General features: G+C 40.3%; 1 protein-coding gene across 1 annotated transcript in view; it reads left to right on the plus strand.

Moving 5' to 3' along the window:
- dnah9 (dynein, axonemal, heavy chain 9) overlaps positions 1-20,056 on the plus strand; it is a 528,899-nt gene that overhangs the window by 109,107 nt on the left and 399,736 nt on the right. Inside the window, exons 21-27 of the mRNA XM_043714478.2 lie at positions 186-316; positions 1,638-1,764; positions 5,376-5,528; positions 6,766-6,891; positions 8,101-8,340; positions 9,973-10,133; positions 14,262-14,418. Of these exons, the coding sequence (XP_043570413.1) occupies positions 186-316; positions 1,638-1,764; positions 5,376-5,528; positions 6,766-6,891; positions 8,101-8,340; positions 9,973-10,133; positions 14,262-14,418 (1,095 nt within the window). The remainder of the gene's footprint in view (positions 1-185; positions 317-1,637; positions 1,765-5,375; positions 5,529-6,765; positions 6,892-8,100; positions 8,341-9,972; positions 10,134-14,261; positions 14,419-20,056) is intronic.

Here is a 20,056-nt window from a genome sequence, read left to right on the forward strand (position 1 = left end):
AAGGAGAGTTCTGGATTAGATCAGCCTTGATTCAAATGAATTGCAAATCAAGCTCAGAGTTGAAAGTCCAGTTTTGATTTTTTACACTTCTTTTTGTTTTTTATTAATTATTTGGTGGGTAATATATGATAACAAGTACAACTGGAAATAAGTACAAATATTCTCTTACCTGGTGTGCCATTTAGGATTCGAAGCGCTTTGATGGAATTGATGTAGATTTTAAAGAGCTGGCTTGGGATGCTCAGCGAACTCCAAATGTAGTGGAAGCTACTAACAAACCAGGATTGTGCGAAAAGCTTGAAGACATCCAGAGCAGGTAGTCTATAACTTTTTAATTGCTTCTGATTAAATGGAAGAAGAATTGGGGTTATAATATGAAGTAAGTGGTGTTGATCTAACAGAGAGTCCTTGTTGGGCCTACAGGTCTGTGCCAATCCTTACAAAATTCCTCGGGCTGAAAATCTCTTGTGGCTCCATTCTAGACTCAGTATCAAGGATGTTCCTGTCCAAACGTTATGGTATTGTGCTCACTGAGGTTAAAGGAGCTCCCTTCACATTAACTGTTCACACAATGTAGCAGCAAGGGAAGAGTTTGGAACTTGCAAATTATGCCCAGGTACAGCTTGAAATAGTGTGCCTTGGCATAAATCTTGATTTAATTGATATCCAACTATGCTTGATGGCAAAAATTGAGGTCTTTACCGTGTTTGTGGTATTTTCAAAATAGACCAGCAGATGTTAACTGGTATGGTTTTCAATGCTGTAGATATTGACCAAGTCTGTGCATGTTGGAAAACTAACTTTCCCATGCAATATGGCTGAATCCAAGACCACACTAACTTTCTCTAACCTCTGGACATATGTTTGATTCATTTGTTGTCATGTGTATTTAATATATGTGGCATGGTGGCTCAGTGGCTAGCACAGCTGACTCGATTCCACCCTCGGGTGACTGTCTGTGTCGAGTTTGCAAATTCTCCCTGTGAGTGCGTGGGTTTCCATCGGGTGCTCCAGTTTCCTCCCACAGTCTAAAGATATGCAGGTTAGATGGATCGGATGTGGGAAATTGCCCATAGTGTCTGGGGATGTGCAAGTCAGATGGATTAGTCACGGGGAATGCAGGGGTACAGGGATAATGTAATAGGTGGATTTTTGGAGGGGCAGTGTGGACCCAATGGGCTGAATGGCCTGCTTCCACTATTGTAGGGATTGTATGATATAAAGTACAGTGAAAAGATTAAATTGCACCAATTCAAGTAACTTAGAAATGAAAAAAAAGCCAAATTTCTTTATAAGTGTGACTTAAAGTCCAACTTTCCACCGGCACTGATAGCTGCCTCATTGTCACTGCCACCAGAGTCCTGCTCTTGGCTCACCAGCTGGCCAACTCTATAGCCAGAGAGTACCACCACTTGATTGCCAGGGGTTGAAGTGCTCCAAGAAAATGTAACTCTTTTTTGAATATCCACAAATAAACTAACCTGTGTCAAAATAACATCCAAACTCACTGCAAAGGGGAAACCTTCATCTAAATAGTTGGAATGATTTACTGTGCATTAATTGTAGACAGGTCGAATCACAAGTTAGACTTTTCATTTGCTGATGCCCTGTTAACATTTTCTTTCTTCCCTGCATAGACTGGCTCTCTGTGAAAAAGCACTTGCAGAATATCTCGACACTAAAAGACTGGCATTCCCCAGGTTTTATTTCATTTCCTCTGCTGATTTGTTGGATATTCTGTCTAATGGCACAAACCCTCATCTGGTGAGTTGCAGACATCACTAAAGGCTAAAAATCAGTTGTTGTTGGCATCATTGGGTAAACACCTCTCCCTTACATTCATGGATGCTTTCACCTGCTCAGAATAATTAACTAAGCTGACAAAGACTTCCAGGCAAAAATCATTTCGGGGAAAAAAAGCTCTTCACCTTAACTTACCTCAAATGCAAATTGATAAGGTTTAAGACCAGATATCAATTTCTAACAGTATGCTTAATTAGTGTGGCTGTCACAGGGACTAAGTTATGTCGATTAGTGACACTCCTATGTCTGAAAAGATTGTGTGCGCATTATGAAGGGACTGCAATGCTGAAGTGTCAGCCTTCAGATGATACATGGTTTTAAGGCATTTGCTACATCATGATCACTTCATTCTAACTAATTTATTTCATATGAAACACTCACGGTGTTTCATAGAAAAACGATAAGGTACTATATAAAGGCAATTCCTCTATGATAGATGGCAACATGTCAAGCTTCAAACAGAAAAACTCATCTACCACCCACATTTCAGACATTTATTTTGGAATGACAGCAGGCATTCTGGGAAATGTACTTGCAGGAGGATTGGAGCTTAGGAAAAATTGGATGTAAAATGTTAAAGGTACCATCTTTACTTCAGGAAGGATAGGCATGGTGGAGAATGATTTTTAAAATAAATGTAAATTTCGATGATCTTAAAATCTTACTTGCAGTTTGCAATTTTCCAGAGCAGTATCCTATTATTTGTTCCTAATTCCCCACCCAAAGGATTAAATAATTATTTTATCAATATTTAATCATTAAGTTTTGTAATAGCTGCATTGTTAATTGAAGTTAATTGGCATACTTCTAACAATGATGAGCCAGATAAATTAAATCTCATTAATCATGGCTCTGAGACAAATAAATATCCTGGTGTATTGTTTTATCGGATAATGCAGACTGTGAAAAATGATGAAACTTGTATTGTTTCAGACTAAAAAGGTGTTGATACAAGCTGACAAGTTAATAACTCAGAATAGAAATGTTTGACATGTGCAATCATATAATAAGGGAAATGAAAGATGAATTTTAAAACAGTTTCCCAGGTTTCGTGAGCCAAATAAAGCACCAAACAAAAAGATTCTGATTTCTCTTATTATCCTCTGCTACCTGACAGACTTCAGAATACAGAAGTGAATAAAGGTTCTGCAGACTTTGTATCATGGTATGATTCGAGAGTGTGGAGCTGATGAAGAGCTTATGCCCGAAACATCAAATCTCCTGTTCCTCGGATGTGTCCTGACCTGCTGTGCTTTTCCAGCACCACACTCTTGACTCTGATCTCCAGCATCTGCAGGCCTCACTTTCTATATCATGGTATGATTGTCAAGTATGGTGCTTACCTGTTGTTGCTTAAGTTTTCTCCCCATTATCACAGATACTGAATCTGCATTTCAATCTGAGTGAGTCTTTTTTATGCTATCAGGCTATTTTAAGATTTATTATCAGAGTGGACAGTAAGGGATTCTGGAGTTGGAATTCTGTGTACAGTGAAAGGGCTGGGAAATACTCTGGTATAAAATTTCAATACTGGGGGGTCCAGTTGCAACAGCCAGGTGGTGTCTTCATTAACATTGGAAAGCCAACATTGGACAGTCAGGCACTTCCCTACCAAGATTCAAACGAGCACAGTTTGTAGAAGTTGTTATTATCAGTTATACGTGATGGTATTTATAGGCAAAAGCCACATTGGTCTCTGGTGGACTGATAATTAGTTCCTTTACAGTAATTGCAATGCAGAATCTTGGTGTTATCCTTCTGGAGTAAAGAATCGGTGTATATTTTGCGTTTATGGGGTGAATTGATGTAGTTTGGAGCATTAAACGATGTGACAATGGCCCTTTGAAATGGCCCACAAACGACCCCATTTCTTAATCAGATCTTCCTGCATCATTGCTTGAGTATACTTCAGCAATTGAGCTACTGTTCCTGCCTAGCATTCTAAAATAAATATAGGTTTGACACCTTCACCAGAAATCTTATTATTATTTGATTTTCCTCTCATCCACCGGCTTTGTGATCTGCATTTGTTTAAGCAAAAGTTATGAAACTCTCAAAGTACGTGCACTTTCTCATTCTAGCTAGGATGCAGAGTATGATTCGCTGAAAATGTGTTGCTGGAAAAGCGCAGCAGGTCAGGCAGCATCCAAGGAGCAGGAGAATCAACATTTCAGATCCTGAAGAAGGGCTCATGCCCGAAACGTCGATTCTCCTGCTCCTTGGATGCTGCCTGACCTGCTGCGCTTTTCCAGCAACACATTTTCAGCTGTGATCTCCAGCATCTGCAGACCTCACTTTCTCCTGCAGAGTATGATTGTGTTGTTCATAGAAGGTAGTCCCCTTCCGTGTCAGCAACCATCAGCAAAATTTTATCAAATGTGAACTACAGACCGTGAATGGTAAGAGTCAATATCTCTGTAACCCTTTAGATTCTGGTCTCAGCTCCACGTGATCTGACATTACTGTGACAGTGCTCTATATGCACACTCTCAGTCACTATCATTGGAGAAAAGGTACAGTTAACCTATCACTTCACAATGTACAATTCGTTATACATGAATTAAACTGACACAATTAAATCCAAAGTCCCAAATGAACACCATGTACAACCAGCTAATATTAAACAACATGGAATGGGGCCTTGTTGCACTTCCTCATTGAATTGCGAGACCATATCTCTCAGTCGCACCTTCATAATTTTTAGTTATCTGCAAAAACATCAGTGGAAACTATGTTATGATATTGAGAAGGTATAGTTTCAACTTCCAATATTCTCGATTGAATGATAAACAAGTTTGTGTGCCCTGTAAGAGTGCAGTACCTTGTTCCTCTTAATGTGGGAATGTATTTTTGATTTTAAGATCTGCATTGTCATGAGTTTGATGATTTTTTCTCAGAGAAAACTTTTTCCAAATGACATTCCTGTCTAGAAGGGTGAGTGAAAACTGATCAATAGACTGGCTCAACCCATTCTCTGCATTCCTCATGAATACTTGAAGACATCCAAAATATCAGTGAGAGAAAGCTCTCAGTTGTAAAAGACTTTTCATATCCAGGGGATGTGAACAGGGATGGGATAGTTGATGTGAGATGATTCTCTACAGAAATGGGACTCCAATGTGTAGCAACTAGAAGGAAATTCAAAATTGTAGATGTGAAGCAAACACAGATTTGTCAACGTTTGAGAAGATTTGTAGCTCAGGTTGTAAGTTTGCTTGCTGAGCTGGTAGGTTTGTTCTCAGATGTTTTGTCACCATGCTAGGTCACATCATCAGTGAGCCTCTGTTGAAGCATTGGTGTTCTGTCTCGCTTTCAGCCACCAAACAGGCCAAGACACGTAAATAGAAAGTGGGACAGAACTCCAGCGCTTCAACTGGAGGCTCACTGATGATGTTACCTAGCATGGTGACAAAACGTCAGAGAACAAACATACCAGCTCAGCGAGCAAGCTTACAACTTGAACAGTTGTAAGTCAACTGCTTATCAAGTTCAGAATGAGTTTCACATTATCTGCTTAAGCAAAATGATCAATGCTGTGTTTCACGTGTGCTCATGAAACGTTAAATCTGCAGGTTCAGCGTCACCTGTCCAAATTATTTGACAACATGGCAAGTATGAAATTCCAGACTGAGGCAGATGATAAGCCAACTAAAATGGCTTTAGGGATGTACAGCAAGGAGGACGAGTATGTGAACTTCAAAGAGTTGTGTGACTGCAGTGGGCAGGTAGGAAACCTGGTGCAGGTATTCAAGTACTTCAGGTCTTTAAATAGAAATTGAAATTCTTTTAACCTTGGTGGCATGCATTCCAGTCAATTAGAAAGCAGGCGTGGTCTTTGGAATAAATCCCACCATATGTTTCACTCCTGCAAAATTGGAATTGCATTGAGTACTATAACAGAGACAGTTTCTATTTCTATGCCTGAAGAATTGCACCATCTCTCTCCTCTCATCTCGCTTTTGTACTGAGGCAGAAGAAATATGCCCGATACTAACTTTACATTGCTGCTGGATGTTACCAAAGCACACTGATTTTTAAAGATACCATTCTGACTACACTCTCTTATCCATAACATGTTTCTTATAAAACAATGTTACATTTTCCATGTCTTACCTTGACCAGAACGTGGCTATGTGTTCTGTAGTTTCATCTCCAGGGTGTTGGTTTGGTTTGTCTGTGAATCCCACACCATGATCCAAGTTATTTGTAGTTTAACTTTTCAATGTTTGCTTTCATGGATTGTTCACCACCTCTGTTGCATATTTCCAACCAATGAGGAAATGGTGGCATAGCAGAAATGTTACTGGACTCATGATCCTGAGTTCAAAACTAACGCTGTGGCAAATCCCACCAGGGCAACTGATAGAGTTTAAATTCACTTAATAAATCTAGAATAGTAATGATGACCAGACCATTGATTGTCAACAATCACTCGGGTCCTCTTGGGGAAGGAATTGTGTTATCCTCACTTGATCTGGCCTACACATGACTCCAGACCTACCCCAATGTGATTGCTTTAAAACTGTTGACTGAAATGGCCTTGAAAGCCATTCAGTTCAAGGGCAGTTAGGGAGGGGCAGCAAACTATGCCTACATCTCATGAAAGAATATATTTTGTTTTAAAACCTCGATCAGCTTAAGCTGAGGCTTGAAGTCAAATTGTGCAAAGGGTGGTTTAAGTTAGTTAGATGCTGTGCCCACACCCACTGGTAGAAAGTGCGATTTGTTCAATCAACTGGGTGGGATGGTCCTTAAATGAACCAGGAAAGCTGCTGGGACTCAGAACTCTGGGAACAGTTGACCTTTACATATGTCTGCTTTTGTTCTTTTTGGATGTTTGCCAGCTGTTTCCCTTACCTTTGAAATTTTACTTTTTAGGTCATTTTACCCGATCATTTCCTCAAACATGTAAGATACTTATTAATGTCATGCTGGGGACACCGTCCTCACTTCCACTCCTAGGTTGAGATCTGGTTGAATCGGGTGCTGGATTCCATGCGAGAGACAGTTAGGCATGAAATGACTGAAGGTGTAGTGGCCTATGAGGAGAAACAGAGAGATCAATGGCTTTTTGATTACCCAGCTCAGGTAAGACAGAATAAGCAAGTCATGGGTCTGATTGCTGTCACTGATACAATTTGACCTGCAGATTGCATTTCAGTTAAAATACCATGTTTTATTCAGCTACGAACAATTTAGCTTTGGGACAATGATTGATTGATACATGGGATAGCTTTTCTCTTTATTCCCTGGACACTGTTTAAATAGAGAGGAGATAATCAGGTGAACAGAATCACATGCCAATGAACAGAATCTGACAGATTATCTCTCCAGTAAATTAAGTTGATGGTTTCTATTGAAAGCATAAAATTTTTACCATTAAATTTTACACTCTGCCCAAGTAACACAGGAAGTAGGATTATAATCTATACCATGGTATCTATTGGATAAAGAAATGCTACCTAATGGCACTTTGGCTATACCTATAGCTCATGAGCTGCAATGGTTAAAGCAAGTATCTCACTACTCCCTTCTCATTAGGGATGGCAATATCTGCTGATGCTGACAGCAATTCTCACATCACGTGAAAGAATATAAAAAAAACTTGCTTCACCATAGTTTAGACCATTTTTAACAGAAGTTTAATTCATTTTTATTCTCAAAGTTTTTGTCTGGGTTTCAGCAAGTGAATTATTGATTCCCTCTTAAAGCTAATTAAACATTTATGTTATTTATTGCTTTATTCTAAATGGAAAATCGCTTGGAATAATTTGCATACAATGCTATTCAAAGACGAAAGACTGATTTTCATAGAGTTAGCAACATTTCATAGGAGTGTGACCCTGACAGCGGGGACCCATTCTTGGGAGTTTCTGATTTTCAGCAGTGCTGCTTAAGTGTGCACATTGATTCAGTTCATGATCCTGACCCCTGCACACTTGATCTAACTGGCTGTATTGCACAGATAGGCCTGGCCCAGGCCTCTCTGATTTTCATGGTTCCAAGCCAATATTTTAAAGGACTCCATTCATGATGTCTCAGATGTGCTGCAAACCACAGCCTGAATGGGAGAACCTTTGGAAAGGTAAGTTCAAAAGATCTTACCCAAAAGCTCTATTCCAAGCTATACGCTCCCTTTGCCCCACACACTCTCCATGAAGGATTTTGGCACTTCCATGACCATTTGTCCACCACACACAATCCACTGCCTGCAAAGAGAATGAAAATCCAGCTGTAAAACTTATATTAACATTGCCAGAGAGGTTCACTTAAAGCTATCTATCTTTGATGAAACAGGTAGCACTTAGTTGCACCCAGATTTGGTGGACTACAGAAGTTGGTATTTCCTTTGCCAGACTGGAGGAAGGGTATGAAAATGCCATGAAGGAGTACTACAAAAAACAGGTGAACCAGCTGAACACGCTCATTACCATGCTCATTGGCCAACTCTCAAAAGGTGACCGGCAGAAGATCATGACCATCTGCACAATAGATGTCCATGCTCGCGATGTTGTCGCAAAGATAATAGCTCAGAAGGTTGGTCTTTCATATGGAGCACTTTTCTTTTTTCTCCTATAATTATGGACAGTTCCTTCACATCATGAAGGAACCCAGAAAGTCAGTGTATATCAGTGCCAGTCCATATTCAAGATAAATAGGGGTGGATTAACAGTAAGAATATCAATATCCAGCTGCAAAACCACTTTCCTAATGCAAAACACATAGTTGGTGATAAGGTTATCACAATCCAACGCCTCTAGATGAAATATGAAATAAGACACTATTACATTTCTTGATAATGGCTATATGTAGATAATGCAACTTTACACATATACAGAAAGTGCTTGAAAAACTCAGCAGATCTCTTAGCATCTGTGGACAGAGAAACCGAATTCATGTTTTGTGTCCAGTGATTCTTCTTTGGAACTGAAGAGCCTGGGAAATATTTTCATGCTGTTGACAAAGCGGGAGAAAGAGCGAGAGGAACAGATGACGAGGTGGCCCACAGCAAATGATAAAGGGAGTGCTAATGGTAGTGATGGGGTAATCAAGTTGCAACATAGGTGTTATTAATAGGTGTGAGAAGTCAAAAATAGGTTAGGTCTGCTGAGGGCAAGTGCACGCCATCAGAACCTGGAGGGATTAAGGGGTGGTGTATACAAAATGGAGGATAGTCAGGAAAGATGGACTCAAAATAGAGGACAGTGTTCATGCTGTGAAGTCTATATCAATGTATTCAAATATCAGAGAGACCGCTGGAACTGGACTGAAGACAGAAGGGTTAATAATAACTTGAAGTATTAATAGATCAGGTGTCAATTGTATACCTTGTATGATTTTCATTTCCATCGATTTCTGTGGCGATAAATATCAGAAGGCATGTATAATGGTGAGTCTATTGTGTTATGAACCACACCTGACCCCCTCAAAATAAGTTAAGAAGGTAGTCCAGACTCTAATGTTTTCTTATTTTCAGGGTCGATGTGAAGTGTGTGTTCCAGATGTGATGTGACTTGTCACACTACTTGATGTTAAACAAAACACAATTTATTTAAGCACTATAGTTAAAATACAAACAAAGGAAAGAGGAATTTAGAAGAATTAACTGTTGGAAAACTTAACCACATAATAGACCAAGTACCTAACAATAATTAACTGTTCCAATATAGTAACATTCCTTAAACCCTTGGCAAAAAGGCAGACTAAGACACAGGTTCTTGCTTGCAGTTCTCCAACCCAAGAAGAAACAACATTGAGATATTTCAGAGAAAGTAGCAGCTATGAATCATTCACCTAAAGCTTCCAACTTTTTTGGGACCCCAAACAGCCTCTCACTGCTACAGCTTAAAAAAAACTCCGAAAGCCTGGTCTGTGAGAGCTGGCCCTATATAATTGCAATGAGAGCTTTTTGCAATAAAGGTTGAACATACAATTTCCTTTCCTTCTTGTTTCCTATATCTTGGTTGGACATACCTATTAGTCTGGGCTGGTTTGAACCAGTCATCTACCTCATGGCCCCTCCCTTTCTACCATGAAAGTTTATTTTTGGATTTCTTTTTGTTTTACGAGGCTAGAAGAAGTTTCCACTCAGAATGGAAGTATACTTGTGCTTTGTGTGCTGCCCACGTTTTGTTGAGTCAATTAATGGGTTTGCATTTCTTCTCATAGGTTGACAACTCACAGGCCTTCGTCTGGCTCTCCCAGCTTCGCCATCGCTGGGACGATGAAACAAAACATTGCTTTGCCAACATTTGCGATGCCCAGTTTTTGTATTCCTATGAATATCTGGGTAACACCCCTCGACTGGTAATTACACCACTGACAGACAGGTATGTGATTAAAGGCTTACAGTTTAGTGTGTCACGTCACGATTGTTTTATTTCCTTGGATATTAAATAAGACTTGGGAACCAAGAAATTGGTGATCCCAAATCTAAAGTTTTGTGTGTGCCATTCTGTGCCTGATATTCTCAGACTATTGTATCAATAACAGCTGAAGTACAAGTGTCTTGCATCCTTTCATGAAACTGGTGTTAGATCCTTTGTGTATGTACATAGGGTTCAGATTGCTGTGCATTTGCTGGTTTATAGCATATTTCATTTAACCAATTTCCATCAGAACAATGCAGAGATGGAGCTAGTTGAAACTTGTGTATGACTTGTTTATTTACTGTGCTTTAATATATGGTGGCATAGTGGCTGGGTGGCGCAGTGATTCAGTTGTTAGCACTGCTGACACACAACGCCAGGAACCCGTGTTTGCTTCCACCCTCAGTTTATGCGTTCTCCCTGTCCCTACGTAGGTTTCCTCCAGGTGCTCTGGTTTCTTCTCAGACACTAAAGATGTACAGGTTAGGTGAATTGGCCATACTAAGTTGCCCAGAGTGTCCAGCTTATGCAGGTTAGGTGAGTTATCCAAGGGAAATGCAGGGTTACAGGGTTAGGGTAGGGGGGAGTGACATGCTATTTGGATTTGATGGGCTGAGTGGCCTGTTTTCACACTGTAGGGATTTTATGATTCTATATCTTGAATTACGAGAAATCTCCAAAAAGGTTCATAGGCAAGGTTTCTTGAGTCTTTCTGGAAGTATTCGTTTAATCCAGCTCTTGGAGGCTCTGCCCAGGCAAATCAGTCGAGCACAGTTAACTTGGATCAGTTACAAGACTAAAATAATCAATTAAATTCAATAAAATAATTAAATACAGTAAAGTCAGTAAAATGATCAACTATTTCACACAACTTCCAAAACTAGGCTATCCCAAGCTTGTCACATTCAAGTAACAGATTATCAGAAGAGATAATTTTACTGAAATAAACATATTTGAATAAACAGTGGCAAGGAGCTTAACTGTTTCTTCCAGCTCCATCACTATACCAAGGATCATTTCAGTCCATTGCTTCACCCTCCATTGAGTTCCTTCCCATTCATGATTGTGACTGCCTTAACTCAACATCTTCTCCATCTCAGTCACTACCCCGCCTCTGACCGCCTTCAACTCCTGTTGATTTGCCCCCGGCAGGACCTGCCTGAGGGTTGTTGTTGTGGATGCAGCTCATTTTGAATGTGATGCACTGGTGAGTTGCCTGGAGACCTGCAGCAGGCATCTGCAGTTTAAGTGATTCCCTAGTCCCAGGACTGATAGTACGTCAAATCTAAGTGCCTGATATTACTCCTGAAGATTCTTTTAAAACAGTCATTTCTGGAGCAGGGGGTAATTCTTGGGCTCAATCTGGCATATTTTGGAAGTTTCTTCCTTTGCTGGAAAGCAGTTTCCAAACCGAGTGAGATTGGTGCTATTAAAGAGTGATGCTGTATAGTCTCTTCATCTTACCTGCAAGGCAAAACCTCCTCTTGCAAAGTTTCTTTCTGGATTACACTTGACGGAAAGCCAGGAGATCCATTTGTGAGCCTACACTTGATTCCTGCTATTCTCTAGGTAATGTATCTGTTACAGCAGATAACTGTATAAATATATCTCTGCACAACTGTTTCTCAGCTGTTATGTTGTTTTACTTTTTGGCAGAGATTGGTTATGATCATAATTAGGTTGGTTATTTAATTTCTTTTTGGCCATCTCCTTGTGAATCTAATAATGTGAATAAGTTCCTTAGAGTGTTCTAATCTGTGCTGGCTCTGAATTTCTCGCCTAATACCCACATTTATTTATCATACTGACAATGCATTAATTTAGTGTCACCTTGTTAGTATCACCAATACAGTTCAATAAGATTATATCATCTGTAACTCAATAAAATGACGCCAGGGGTGCTGAGTAACTCATTTACGTGAAGGAATTAAATTATTGAGAGTTATGATTTATTTCCTTGCTATGTTGCATTGCATGTCTCGGAGCGTATCTTGTGTGAAAGCTGATATCTTATCATCATCATCATATTGTTTTGGCTTCTGGGGCTATATCCAGAGCTTCAGAGTGATGATTATCTGCAGCTTATGTGAAATGGCAATCTGAACAGATTCAATCATAACTTTTATTGAAGCAAAGCATGTGCGACCTTTGATGTTGGGCTTTTTTTGCCATCCTATGTGTTTGATCTTCTCTTGGCATGGCTCATGGGTTACACAGTGGGCACTGTGCCCAGTATTGGCTATGGTGGAAAGATAACTCCTGTGAAGTGGCATCTCCGCAGCATTGAAATATGAAATTATGAGAAATGGTGTGAGAGCTTTCCAGGGGAAGGAGGGAATAAGTTCGGATTTGATGCCTACTATGCTGTCAGCTATGACTCAGTTGGCAGCACTTTTGCCCTTGAACCATATGGTCTGGTATTAAGTCCCAGTTCAGAACTTGAGCAGGTAAAAAAGGTGAATACTCCAGTGTAGCACCAAGGGACCAATGCACTGTCAAAGCTGTTGTCTATTGGATGAGATGTTAAATCATGGCTTCATCTGCCTGTTAAGGTAAAAGATCCCATGGCATTGTATGGAGGAAAACCTGGGAGTTATCCCAGGTATCCTGTGCAATGTTTATCCCCCGATCAGCATTTTAAAATCAGATTACTGAATCGTGATCATATTCTTAACCATATGTTGACAGAATACTGATGCTGATCTATGATCTCAACACAACTAACGCAAAAGCAGAATTAGGATCTGAGTGTTGCTCTTTAATTGCCGCATTCGAAATGAGAAATTGGACCTGATTTAATGAGTTGACTTCATTGAAGTGTTTTCTAATTGTTGCCAGTTTTCACGGTATTCTTGGAAAAACAGTCACTTTGAATTTGGACTGTATATTAAAGTGCTCATTTAACAGGCAATACGTAGCTTCCTAAATTCCTCAATGTAGGTACTAAGTAAGTGTGCCCAGACAATAAAACTGATAAATGAGATGTATCTTCAGAAATATATATTGCATAGGTCTTCTGTGTTTTAATTTCACATCATAATGGCCAGATCCTAAGGCAGTCCTTCCCACTACCAACTCATGAGGAATTAGGAATGAGAATAAATACTGACCTAGCTAGTGACATCTGTAAATGTCAACAAATAAAAAAACAACACTTCAGGGACTTAACCCTGAAGATGCAAACTGTGAATGTCTGCAGTGAAATCTAGCTAGTGTTTTCCACCAGTACTGAACTCTAAATGGTGATGGACTAGCTGAATGATGAGTGGTTATATCAGAAACAAATCACCGAAAGGCCTGGTTTTATTAGGACAAGATCTGTCTACATTAGTGTGACATATTGAAGGATTTAAGAGTAGAGTTTTTAATTCTTTCCTATTCCTCCTATGCTCTTTGCTTCCTTTGACATTACAGATTATCATTCTCTAACACAAGATAAATGGAGATAATTGTGCAGTTTGGTCCAATTAGCTTGTCCAATGCAAAACAAGCTCATAGAATCCCTACAGTGCAAAAGAAGCCATTCAGCCCATCATGTCTGCATTGACCCTCTGAAGATCAACCCACCCAGACACAACCCCCTTGCCCTTACCCTGTAACCTTGCACTTACCATCTGCCTAGCCCTCACATCCCCAGATACTGCAAATACTTCAGCATGGTAAATCCATCTAACCCACACATCTTTGGACTGTGGGAGGAAACTGGAGCACCCAGAGAAAACCCACATGGACATGGGAGAATGTACAAACTCGACATTGACAGTTGCTTGAGGCTGGAATTGAACCCAGGTGCCTGGCGCAGTGCGACTGCAGTGCGAACCACCGTGGCAGCCTCTGGCTCACAGGTGACTTTATTGTGAATGAATCTGAAAGCTTTTACCTCGCTATTCTATTTGCAAGTCCAGTCTTTGCACTGAGGGATTCTTTTAATTTGGCCTATTGTCAATTTGTCTCCATTTTAGGCTTGTTGAAAATCTTCATTTTGGTACTGACCATAGCCTATCTGCTCTGCAGTGATTTTGCCGCTGTTGTGCTTTACCCTGTTCTCACCGCTTCTGTGTGTGTTCTTATTTCACTGCCTACCTTCAGATGTTACATCACTTTGACCCAGTCTCTGCACCTGACAATGAGTGGAGCTCCAGCTGGGCCCGCAGGAACAGGGAAGACTGAAACCACCAAGGACTTGGGCCGAGCACTGGGAATCATGGTCTACGTTTTTAACTGCTCTGAACAGATGGATTACAAGGTATCAGATCTCCACTAATTGTCACCCAATGTTTTGTAACCTCGTCAGGTAAACGCAGTATAAATTGTGAATGATGCGTTCTGGTCCGTCTCACCTTGCACACCTCAGAATGGAGCTCTGATATGATCAGGATGTTCGTGTTCAGTTATTACAGTTCAGTTCCAAAGAAGAGTCACATCTGCCTCAGAGCCTTAACTCTGTCATTCTCTCAATGGATGGTGGTGCTGAGTTTCTCCAGAACTTTGCTTTTATTCCAAATATTATTGAGTGTTTGCTGGCTTTACCCTCTGGGAAGTTTATCCGTTGCATGTTCCATTGACCTATCCTCTTCATTTTGTCTTCATGGCTTTGATTTTTACTGTAGTGTTCCACATTAACTTCTCACAGTGAGAGTCAAATCACCAGATTGGGGAGAAACATTTGAGAGAGATTTTGGTAAGACTTTGGTATTCTTTGACCGTGCTTCCATCTAAATAGTAGCCTGTTTGACTTAATTAGGGAACTTCAATTGGGTACGTACACAGTTTTTCATTGTGGGAAATGTAACTGCCTGAAGTAAGGTAGTAATCTTGGCAAATCGGAACAGTCGAGTCACATCTGTAATTTTTGGGTCATCTATAAATGCCAAAGGATCACTTTAACTGGTGGCTAAAACATGCTGTTAGGTTCTAAGCTCATGTGATTTATACACAGGATCTGCATTAATTAAGCAAAATGATAAAGGTTGAGAATGAGACTTGGGAGCAGTAGTATAATTATAAAAGCCACATGGGAAATTGAATAAGCTGGTATGATGACATTCAGTAGATTGGTTTAATCCACTACAATTGTCTTAAAAGGTAACCCAGGATAGTCTTGCAGAGTGATCATTTTGCCATATCAAGCTATGAAGCTATGAAATCATAGACTGTGAGCATTGCAACTTGACATCATATTTGGTAATATTACTGTATCATTATTGTTGTACAGATCATGGTGATCCTCACTCTGTCAGTTCCAAGTTGCTCCTGATTTTCCAGGTCGTGGAATTTAACTTTACTAGATGTTCCCATCCTGTGGTGTGATTTTGCCTCTAGCAGGTTATTTTACCTGCTGGGATAATTAGATCACAGTTGAGCATCGTGCATCAAGTGATCCAGGGGAAAGGTGGATTGTGAGACACTTGTTCTCTCAGGTCACATGCTAGAATACAGTGGTGATGTCATGAGTATGTCTCTTAAAAGACATGCTGACTGGGGGAGGTACTATTGCACCTTGATTTTCAGATTTTCACGTGTTCTGTCTTGCCTTGGGACCCAGAGTGCTCCAGGGCCAACACTGACTGAACCGCGACCTCTTCCTAACCATTAGCCACCCCAGCATGTGACCTTTCAATATCCACCTCCTTCCCAATTTAGCTCCTGGTGGCATTGCTGGAATTTCCTGAAAGGTCTGTGAAGGATAAATCTGAGGGACTGTTGCGATGTCGTGCATTGCAACTCTGAAATTGTTCCCAAAATTGTATGGTTTCCTGGGTGGGTCTATCATAATTGCAATGCCTCCCCAATTTCATACAGTCTTTGCGTTTCAGTGCCACATGTCCTGTATGTATATCATGTGTGTTGTCTGTTTACCAGCTAAAGTTTAACAGGTGTTTAAGCACTGACGAGATTTATCCTGAATGCAATATATTTAGGGCTGTGATCATGAGTCAGTAATGGTTTGTTTGAAAGATATGTTTCATGTACACTGAATTAAGCCCCATACGGCAGTACATGAGCTATGATGTGGAAACTAACTCAGCCCAAACCATTGTGGAATTGAGGCATCCTTGCCAATTGACTTTAAAATGCCTGCATATACTTTTCTGTATTAAATTGCTCGAGATCTGATCAGTATGACTGGCTCTCCCAATTTAGGATCACTCTGCACCATAGGTTTTGCCATCAATTGTCACTCACCATTGCAAGATATTTTGTTGGGAAGGGGCATTTATATGTCGCACTGCTCTAGGTCACAACTGAGCCAAATCTGCAGTTTTGCAAATAGACCTAATAATGTTCAACACAAACCACTACAGCTGACAATATTTTGATGTTATTTTAACCTTTTCCTGTCTGAGGAATTCTTGTGATAATGTGTATGTATAAAGTATAATGTGCATTGGTAATGGCCCAGTGGAGTGGGTGAACTCCCTCAAATCAAGTTACTTGGAAACCTATTATTCTTGTGTCAAATGACATAAAGACAGGTGATTTATGCTGGAATGTTTGAGGTGTCTGCAGAGTATAATTTTGAGTGAATCACGCAGTTTGACAACTTCTATGGCTTGAACAAGTAAGTGTCAGTCAAGTGACAAATTTGTTAAACAAAAATGTTCAGCATTAACTCATTGAAAATGAAAAGCACTGACTTCAGTGCAGATTATCGATACAAATTCTCCAGTGTCAATGCAAATAATTATATGGCTATATACTTAGAGCGTCAGATATATTTTGACAACTCAATAACCATTTTCATAATACCTTTGATATCTCTTGACGCAATCTATCAGTTGAGTCAGGCATTATATGGTGGGCAGACTGTTGTGAATAGGAACTTGTTAAATCAGAATTAAAGAAGCAGTGTTGCCATGGAGATGTGAGCCTTGCGGTACATCAGAACCCGAGAGACTAAACGGTTTGAAAGAAGTTTGGAGAGAAGAAGCCTAGATTATTCCTGTGCTTGTTATTGTAATAGGTGTTTGGCAATTTGTTCTACATTGGTTAAATTCTGTGTTGAGTTGGAATATTTCAAAACTTAATGTGCACATTAAGTTTTGGGCGGCACGGTGGCACAGTGGTTAGCACTGCTGCCTAACAGCGCCTGAGACCTGGGTTCAATTCCCGCCTCAGGCGACTGACTGTGTGGAGTTTGCACGTTCTCCCCGTGTCTGCGTGGGTTTCCTCCGGGTGCTCCGGTTTCCTCCCACAGTCCAAAAGATGTGCAGGGTCAGGTGAATTGGCCATGCTAAATTGCCCGTAGTGTTAGGTAAGGGGTAAATGTAGGGGTATGGGTGGGTTTCGCTTCGGCGGGTCGGTGTGGACTTGTTGGGCCGAAGGGCCTGTTTCCACACTGTAATGTAATCTAATCTAATCTAATCTAAAATATTCATTAGTGTTGTAAAGCTTATCCTAAAACCAGTTGTTCATACACTGTAGAGGTGTGGCAATACAATTAGCAGCAGAGCTATGTTATTGTGTTGACCTAGTGTTCCAAATGGGTTTTGTTTTAATCATGATTGCAATTTTAAAAAGACAGAAAACATGTATTGCTGTAACACAAGCCTTACTCAAGTGGAACACAGAGGTGAGGTGGAAGACATTTTTGAAGACAGCTTGAGAATGTGTGTCTTTTGTAAACTGCCCACTTAGTTAATCGAACACTCTTTCTTCTCTGTTTTAAGATAAATCCAAATAATCATCCAGGTTAAAATTCCGGTATCGTTTAAGTTGAAGGTACTGGATATTTCTTAATTGTAGATTAGATTAAATTAAACCTATAACATTCTCAAATCACTTGCAACCAGGAATTAAGTGTGCATTATATTGAATGAGATTGAAATTATGAGCCCACCAGAAAATACAACAATGTCATTGTGAAATCAAGAACTTGCAGTTACGTATTTGTAAGCAGGACCTCGGAAACGTGCCAAAGCAACTTACGGCAGATGATGTACATTTGAATTGCTTCTAGTTTTACTATGGAGGAAATGTGGTGGCCAATTTCATGCACAGCAAGATACTTCAAATGGCAATGTAAAAACAACTGGACATTTTGTTTTGGTGATGTTGGTTGATGGTTGACTATTAGATCAGAAGACCATAAGCAGCAAGCCATTTGGCTCCTCAAGTCTGCTCCACCATTCATTCGAGTCATGGCTGATCTGACACCACTCACATCCACTTTCCTTTTCCCATAACTCTTGACTCCCTGACTGATACTATCTATCTATCTCAGCCTTAAGTATACACAAGCATTCTGGCCCCATAGCGCTCTGTGGCAACCCCCCCGGGAGAAGAAATTGTTGCTCAAATCAGTCTGAAATTGGTAGTCCTTAATTACTCAGATAATTGGTGCAGTCTTATTCAGAATATTGTAGAACACCCCTGCTCTTAATCAAATAGTGTATTTCAGTTGTATTTCCCAAGGCAGTTGGGGCCCTGCTTTACATCTCGTCTGAAAGATGGTAATTCTGAGTATGTGGTATTCAGCGGTGTAATGGGTAGTGGTTGAGTATCCAGTGTGGTCGCAGTGGTAGTGGGTTAACATGAATGTTTGGAGGAGCCATAGTTTCATAGTTAGTCTTTAGAGTTGGTTTTAAGCTCTCTTAACGTTTCCTGGCTAACTATTCAGGTAAGTAAGTCAGAACCTTCTGAATTGTGTAATGATGGGGATATTTCTGGAGGGTTACAGATATCGGATTTAAAAGACTTTAGTAATTACAACACTATCGGAAGGACATGATTACACTAGAGATGGTGCAGAGTTGATTCACCAGGATGTTGCCTGGGATTAATTAGTCTCAGATATGAGGAGAGACTGGTAGACTGTTTTTTCTTTATCGCTGGAACAGAGGAGGCTGGCAGAGTATTTGATTGAAGTATATAAAACATAGTCATTGCTTCTGGACCTCCGAGGAATCCCAATATACCTTTCAGGGTTGGAGACTAAGAAATCTGGGCAATATCCCACAACTTGAAATGCTTTCCATTCAGTATTGATCCATTTGTTATGTACATTAATAATGTGAATACAAAGGTTAATTTGTAAGTTTGCAGATGACATGAAAATTGGTAGTATTGTTGATAACGAGGAGGATGGACTCAGGGCTACATCTGATTTTGATGAGCTCGTAAATGGCAGATGGAATTTAATCCTGGTTAGTGCGAGATTATGCATTTTGGGTGGTACAATAAGGGAAGGATACAGACATTGAATAGTCTGTCTTTAGGGAGTCCTGAAGAATAAGGTAACCATGGTGTACAAGTCCAGAGGTCCCAGAAGATGTCAGCACAGATGGACAGGGTGGTGAAGAAGGCATACGGGATGCTTTCCTTTATTAGGTGGGGAGTAGAGTATAGGAGCAAGGAAGTTCTGTTACATCCCTAAAACATTGGCTAGGCCACAGCTGCAATGCTGTGTGCATGTGTGTTTGTCACACTGTTGGAAGGATGTGATTGCACTGGAAATGGTGCAGAGGTGATTCACCAGGGTATTGCCTGGGATTAATAAGTCTCAGTTATGAGGAGCGACTGGATAGGCTGGGTTTGTTTTACTTGGAACATAGGAGGCTGGCAGGCTATCCAATCATGAGAGTCTTTTTCTCATGACAGACGTGTTAAGACCAGAGGGCCTTAGTTTAAGGTGAGGGTCAAGTGATTTAGAGGAGATCTGAGGAACATTACTCTCACCCAGAGAAATATGGAACATGCTGCCTGAGAGGGCGGTGGAGGTAAGTATACTTGCAACATTTAAGAAGCATCTGGATGAATATTTAAAATGCCAGGGCAAAGGAGGCTGTGGACCAAGCGCAGGTGAATGGGATTAGTGTAGTTTGTTGGTCAGCATAGACATGTTGGGCTGAAGAGCCTGTTTCTGTGCTGTGTGATTCTATAAG

The sequence above is a fragment of the Chiloscyllium plagiosum genome, unplaced genomic scaffold (assembly GCF_037043375.1).
Source record: "Chiloscyllium plagiosum isolate Xiang-an unplaced genomic scaffold, Cpla_swu_hap1 HiC_scaffold_25, whole genome shotgun sequence".
NCBI lineage: Eukaryota > Metazoa > Chordata > Chondrichthyes > Orectolobiformes > Hemiscylliidae > Chiloscyllium > Chiloscyllium plagiosum.